The sequence below is a fragment of the Amblyomma americanum genome, chromosome 10, assembly GCF_052857255.1.
Source record: "Amblyomma americanum isolate KBUSLIRL-KWMA chromosome 10, ASM5285725v1, whole genome shotgun sequence".
Classification (NCBI taxonomy): domain Eukaryota; kingdom Metazoa; phylum Arthropoda; class Arachnida; order Ixodida; family Ixodidae; genus Amblyomma; species Amblyomma americanum.
This window is the reverse complement of record NC_135506.1, coordinates 83,823,367-83,830,816: the sequence shown is the minus strand read 5'-3', so window position 1 is coordinate 83,830,816 and position 7,450 is coordinate 83,823,367. Positions and strand designations below refer to the sequence as shown.

Here is a 7,450-nt window from a genome sequence, read left to right as displayed (position 1 = left end):
TCACAAAGTGACTCAGGCTAGGAGTCTGGAAATTTCGACCACCTTGGGTTTTTTAACGTCCACTGACATCGCGGCAGTGGGCCGTTTGCGAGAGATTGTGGGCAGTCAACGCAAGGTGCGCCTGTCTGAGGTGGCTCGACCCCACTGGACAGGCTCGAGCCGCTGCGGGTCGAGGACCCATGGTAGCGAGTTCGAGTATGCACTGGTCCGAAGTGCAAAGTGCGGCTCGGATAGACAGTAGACTACGCACCATACGCTGTCACGCAGTGGTCTCCCTCTACTCTCCGCTCGTACGGCCGCGCGGCGCGCGGCCGGCCAAGCTGGTCTCGAATTCTCGCCAAAAGGCACCAATGGCAAAGTCCATTGGGAAGCAGGGGCGGAGCTACGACTGATTGGCAGTGATTAGTCACCCAGCGGCGTTTCCGCTGCCTGCGGCGGGAGAAAGGGAAACAGGAGAACAACGCGGGATGTCGGCAACAGCCGCGCAAAGGAAACGGCGGAAAGCTCGGATTCCCACAAGTTAGAAGCAATTTTACTTCTGCAGTTAAAACATAAAACAGCAGCAGTAAGACGTCAGTGCAAATAGTGTGGTTTATGGGGTTTAACGTCCTAAAGCGATTCATGTTATGAGAAAGGCCGTAGTGAAGGGCTCCGGGAATTTTTCACCACCTGAGGCTCTTTAACGTGCACTGACATCGCACAGTGCACGGGCCTTTGCAATTCTGTCTTCATCAAAATTCGATCGCCGCGACCGGAATCGAAACTGCGCCTTTCGGGCCAGCAGCCGAGTGCCATAACCACTGAGCCACCGCGGCGGCTTCAGTGGAAATGTCATTACTATTAACAGTTCCGAAGACAGACAAGCCTCTTCATGAATAAACCAAAGGCAGCGTATGAGTACGCTGTTTTTGTCATAATAAATAAAATAGAAGATTTATGTGTTGCACAAGCTCCCTCTCGTGAGAACAAGAAAATCAGCATGCCCCCTTAGGACTGTATGAAATTAATACACAGTACAATAAAAAGTAATGGCAGATAACTTGTGTTAAGGTAACAAACAAGCTTCGTTTTGTAAAGCCTGTTCCTGGGTAATGGTAGACCTCCATGCACCAGGAACACTTTACAGATGTAACTTTATGTCCTCCTCACATTGGACACAATCTTCTAAACTTCTTCCTACTGACAAAACAAAAATTTTTTTACGAAAGATGCAGAGACAAGCTTCGAGGAAATCAAATCATATTTTCCTACGCGAAACTATAATAACTAAAGAAAAAGACTCTACTCAAATTAATAATGAAAGCATTCTTTTCAAAAAGCATTGCGCTTAGGGGATAATGAAGTTCTAGACATGTCTATGGTTCATAATATTTCTAGAGAAGGAGGCTTTTTTGTCCAACTGCTTAGCTCGATCTTTTTATATCATCTGCTTTATCATTCATAAGAAAAAATCTGACACCTTTATTTGAATCGCTGGGGGCTTCACGATCGTTCCCCAGCCAAGAATGGCCACCGAGGTTACCCTACCTTTTTTAAAGCATTCACTAGAAGCAATTTTTACGATTTTTTCCTCTCTCATTGCGAACTAGAACGAGCAAAATTTTTGGGTTTCTACGTCTTCGATGTTTTTTACATAAGGCTGCCATGGTGGCACAATGGTTATGGTGCTTGGCTGATGACCCGAAAGAGGGGAGTTCGATCCCGGCCATAATTCTCTTTTCTACGGAGGTACTGTGCACGCTATAGAACTTTAGGTGGTCCAAACTATCCAGAGCCCTCCACTGTGGCATCCCTCATAGCCTGACGTTAAACACTATTCACCCATTTTTTACATATGTTTATGTTCTGCAGAAAGCAACTTTCTATGGACCTCCTTCATGTTTACAAACAAACGAGTTGGTGTAGGTGGCGCTGCAGTCGCTAGCGACCTCGTGGTAGGCAAAAGGCTGCGAAGCTACATTCAGTTACAGTGCGACCAAGCTAGCGAGAGTGAGCTGTATGTGCTTTTTTTGTCTGCTTGATCGACCATGCTGTCCGCGAGCGATTATGTCGTGAGCCTGAGCGGTGCGGACCAAAAGCAGTACATGGAGAAGCTCCATGTATACGGTGCGCAGCGTCCGGACCCGTACACCGTACCGGAAAGCGAGTGGGTACAAGGCGCAGAAGGGAAGCGTCGGTGTCCGCCGGTGAAGATGAGCAACGTTGTTGTATATCTGCTGTTTTCACCGAGCAAATTCACTGCGGAAAACGTTGAGAACTACAAAGCTCTGGAGGCTTACAACTACTTTGAGTCAGGTAAGTGGCCGATGTGTCTTCTCGTACGTAAACAAGCAGGGCGCGCAGACCGCTCAGCATGGCGCGAACCAAGCATTCCGCACAGTACTTCATTGGTTATAGCACCATCGCATGGCACTTACGACTGCACGGCAGATAAGTGTAGGTAAGCACGGCAACGGTAGCAGCGCCAACGCGCCGTAGGGACCGTATGGCTATGTAGTCCCTCGTTTTAGACGGTTGAAATCGCCACGTTAATTGTGTGGCGTTTGTATCCGTTTTGTGCGTTTGTGGCATCGCTGTCGGTGTTACCTACCGCATTTCAAAGAACAAAAAGAAAATTATCATATTCCCGCAAGAATACTTGTCAACTGTTTCTTCTAATTGACTCGCTGCGGTAGCGCAGTAGCGGGATGCCTTCAGCCTGCGCGAGCAGCGGCGGCAACGCACACATCGTGTGCTGCGTGATGTGTGGACACGTTAAAAATTGCGCGTGCACGAATTTAATCTGGCGCCTTCCACGGTAGCTTGCGTACTGCGGGACACCTCCTAGACGCCAAACTCTGCAGACCAACCGGTTATCAGATAAGTCTATATCTGATGTAGGTACAGCTTCATAAGTCAGAAACTACCGTTCTCCTTTAAGGCTGGATATTTTATGCATTTTAATTTTTTTCCCTCGCTGTGCCTTTGGATGGGAACATTGGGATTACAAGTACATTTTTTAATCTCCTGGTGTTCTTCACTATCCTCCGTCTGCAGGACTGGTCCGAAAGTGTCGCCTGTGGAGGCCAGGTGATGTGCAAATAAGTTTTGTGCGCGCCGAGGTCATGCCCTCGCAAACCGCGGCTGCAAAAGGCCACGATACATGGGTGTGTGTTAACGACACATCAGGACAAATACTGGCAGGCCACTGCCAGTGCAAAGCTGGGTAAGTTGACTTCTTCCACTAAATCCTTCTTATGTCAGGGTGATCATCGAGTGCTTTGTTATGCAGGCTAGGTGAAGTGTGCAGCCATGTTGCTGCACTACTGTTTGTGCTCGAGGCAGCGGCTCGGGAGCGTGCAGATGTCTCATGCACCTCGCAGCCATGTGCTTGGCATGCAGCTGTGTCCAAAAAGGTAAATTTAACATTGACATGAGAAAGCTTTCTTGAAACAACTAATACCTGCATCATGTTATTATTGTACATAATTGTGTTACATTTTAGGCCACCATGGTCCCAGTTGACCAGCTCAACTTGAGCAAGCCCGGCAGGAAGGCACGAAAACTTGCTGCGGAAGCCAATCACACTTCTGAGACCTATGACGCGAGAGACATAGAAATATTTCAGCGCTTGAGGAAGGCAAGCTCATGTGCTGTAGTTCTGAGAAGCATTCCGAAGACAGATTCAGAGGACACAGACTCTGCTTCAGAGGATGAAGAAATGTACACGTTTTTAAGGTACATTTCTCACGTTTCAGTGCCATCAAGTGTCTTCATGAAAGCATATTTGCCCAAAAACAGGAGCTTGCATGCATTAGTATGTTTTGTTATATGTTTGCTCATTTGCAAATTCTTGTTGCCACTGTCATGCACAATTCAGTAATAGGTCAGGATCAACCCAGGCTGTCCATGTTCTGCTATTGCTTGCTTTTATTTTATATAGACCTCTTTCTTGATACGTGAGTTTCTGTGCTGCATCAGGCAGCTAATGCTAGCAGCAGAATTTTTAAACCAACGTACAGGGGCGTCCATTTCTAGATTGAACGCGCGAGCGGCATGTCATGGCTGCGCTCTTAAGGACGCAGTCTGTACATTACACGTGTGCATCAAAGCAAAGTGGTATACGATTAGAAGCACCAGCTCTAGAACCTTTTACTCTTGTTCCACTTTGCTTTGATGCATAGCCATGTTGGACGCACTGGCAATCCGAAAAGCACTGCTGCACCTCTCGCATGTTCAAGCTAGGAATGGACAACCCTGTATCTACTCTTTCGGAAAAACAATGTATCCCATAATTTCTGCTGCCTTTTGTGATCATGCGAGAAGTGAGTGCATGACTCTAGATCTCAAACTCTAGCACATTCAATTGCAACGCAAGCTGTAGAAGAAAAGAAACATGAATAGGAGTATCTATTAAAAGCAGTAACAATAGCAGAACACACTGCAATGCTAGAAGGTGGACATTTGAAACAAGTGAAATAAATGTACATGCACTTAGCTGCAAACAGTGCAAAAAGAAATGGCAGTGAAGTTTTCTTGCCATGGCAGAGTAGGCACTTTGTTAGGCCTGCATGTCTAGCCCTGAGATTATCGGCTGGTGCATGAATGGTAGTTGGTAAATGACATGGCTAATTATACGTCACTTAGTGTTCCATCGACATGCTTAATGAGTGCTGCACCTTTGATAATTTTTGCAAAATATTTGATTGAGGTGAAATGAGATGTTCAACTTCAAAATATAGTCAGCATGCTTTGGGTGGAAAAAAATTATGCTTAATTTTTCACCCAGGAATGCTAGAAAAGCACGAAGCACAAAGGAAGACTTCCTTGAGGATATGTTTCTTCCACTCAGTGAAATTGAGCGAATAGAAAAAGCCACGAGGCTAACAAGCAAATCACCGTTGTGGCATGAAGCTAGGTACGGAAGGCTCACTGGCACCACTATGCACAGGGTGAGAAATCATTTTTGTACTTGTAACTATTTGCTTGTAGTGAGAGCATAGGAGTAAGTGAATTAAAATAGCTGCATCTTTTTTTTTAGATCCGAACACTGAAGGCAGACACAAATGTCCAGGGCCTTCTGGACAGCGTCCTGCAGCGGCGGCCCCCACTCAACATTGAGGCTGTCAGATGGGGTGCAGACAAAGAGAAGGTGGCCAAGGAGCAGTACCTGGAGTTCATGAAAGCACGTCATGCCAACTTCGAGCTCCATGAAATTGGCTTTGTGATTGATACAGATGTATGTTTCTGTTCAATTCACATTCAGTTAGCGGCTTTGTAAGGAACTTGATCATGGTCTTGTTCATTTTATGTGGTGCATGAATTTACCTCAACAATATTTTTTCCCAGGCTCCCTTCCTTGGTGCAACCCCTGACGGTCTGTGGCACTGCAGTTGCCATGGTGTGGGCCTACTGGAGATCAAATGTCCCTGGTCTCTTAAGGAGCCCCACCACCAAGTATTGGAAGCCTCATATTTGAGTGCCAGTGGGGCCCTTTTGGAGACCCACACGTATTTTACACAAGTGCAGACGCAGCTGCACGTTTGTAGAAAAGCTGTGTGCCATTTTGTGGTGTGGTTGCCGCACCAATTTGGAATTGTGGAGGTGCCATATAGCAGCCACTTCTTCAAGCCTCTTTTAGAAAAAGCTCGTGCTGTTTGGGCCGAGCATGTGCTTCCGACTCTGTTGTAAGCTGGCCTGCAAATACTACTGGTCATGTTTTATTTTCATGCATGCAGTTCATTCATTCTTATCACTTAGCAGGCTGTGCTGCAAGGCTGAAGTACCAATAGACAAATCCTTGCATAGGATGTCCGACAGCCAAAATGAAGCTTCAAAATTTTGTTAATGACTGTGTGCAGAGGATGTTTGTAACATCGAAAAGCCAGAGTTTCCAACTCTAATAATGATGAATTTTTATGGCGCAACGGCATCTCTGGCCAAAAAGTGCCATGCCACAAGGTTTTTCTTTTTCTCAAGGTGGGGTCAAAGACCTATTTCTAAAGCATTTCATCCTAAAGAAGCCGAGCACCAGGCAGGGGAAGCTTGTACCCATTGTATCACCGGTGGGTATCAGGCGGCACTGGGGATCGAACCCCATGTCTCCCGCAAGCGGATGCTCAAACGACTAGGCCGCTGCTGCGTTAAAGTTGCCAACTGAAATTGCCTGAGCTAAGGCCACAGAAACTGCAAATGTTATAGATTGGCGCTGGAGTGAAACTTCACATGCCTGCCAAACTTGATGGATGTAATCATGAACCAGAAACAAATCTGTGGTATAAAATAATTACAACATGGTAACCTTGGAAGACCTCTCCGGCTAGAAGCTGAGCATTTTGTTTAACCTCAGTTGCTATGCATACATCTAGTAATTTACTGCATCCAGATTTTTTTCATCAAATTTCAATGCTTTTCCCACGTAGTAACCCAGGATAGCGTTCAGTGGCCGGTTGGCAACTAAGAACTTCACTGTACACAACCTTTGCTCACTTGGGCATGGTATTTGACATTCAGCTTCAATGGGAAAGGAAGCTCCTGACTGTGGTGCGTTACAGATGCATGCAGTGGTTTCAGGTCCATTAGCCAATTTCATGTATGTGTTCTATGTTCACGTCAAAGCTCATGTTGCTACTGTGACCTTCAGACTGTTGCGACTGTTGAGCAGTGTTTATGTTGAGACTGTGCAGGAAGAGCTTGTTCTGAAAATCAAGGAGCCCGGTTGTACTAACTGTTGCCTCACTGAGTTTGCCTACATGTACTTAGAAAATACCTGTATTTCTTGTAGCAGGAATATTTGTGTGAGCAAGTGGAAGAGGGCCAGGAACATGGCTTGTGCGTGCACCACAAAATGAGTGATTATGTTACTGCTTCAGCTCCAGTCTGGGATGTGGAGTTCTTTATTTTTGTTTTATCTTTGCTGCTTTAGTTACTAGCATATCCAGAAGACCCACCATAATTTATGCTGCTTTTCACATTGCAAGAACTTTGTTCGTTGATAAGGAACATTCTCAGAAATCTACTCAGTATTGCATCTCTTACAACAAAGCAGTTGCAAACAAGGGTGACCAGCCAGATTTTGCCTGCTTGCCTCTTGAGCCGTTAAAAATTCAGTAAGTGCCTGGGTTCCTTTTTGCTGCATTGAGTTAACGATAGCTGTATATTAGCATGGTTTTCGAGCACACCAAGTTAGCACATAACTGCCCCTTTGCAGTCATGAGGCCGAAATATAGCAGCCTGGCTGTTTTTAATGTGGCCTCACGGCATAAAGTTTTTCCACTTTCCCAGTCTTACTTGCCTGGCATTCATTACTGCGTGGCTCAGGCTGTGCAGATGGTCACAGAAATGTGCCTGCCAGAAAGCAGTCGCAGTCTTCTGCCATACTTGCAGTATATTTCAGAAGCAGAAACCAGAAGTGGTACTATTTTTTATTTATAAATACTGAAGGCCTTGACAGGCTCTTACAGGAGTTTTG

At 45.8% G+C, this 7,450-nt stretch overlaps 1 protein-coding gene across 1 annotated transcript; it reads left to right on the top strand.

The window, feature by feature from the left end:
* Nucleotides 1-1,928: 1,928 nt before the first annotated feature.
* LOC144108485 (uncharacterized) lies at nt 1,929-5,670 on the top strand. The gene is made up of 7 exons (XM_077641707.1): nt 1,929-2,295; nt 3,037-3,205; nt 3,272-3,395; nt 3,485-3,717; nt 4,769-4,931; nt 5,021-5,218; nt 5,329-5,670. The coding sequence occupies exons 1-7, from the start codon at nt 2,028-2,030 to the stop codon at nt 5,668-5,670; spliced, it is 1,497 nt and encodes a 498-aa protein (XP_077497833.1). The 5' UTR covers nt 1,929-2,027.
* Nucleotides 5,671-7,450: the final 1,780 nt, after the last annotated feature.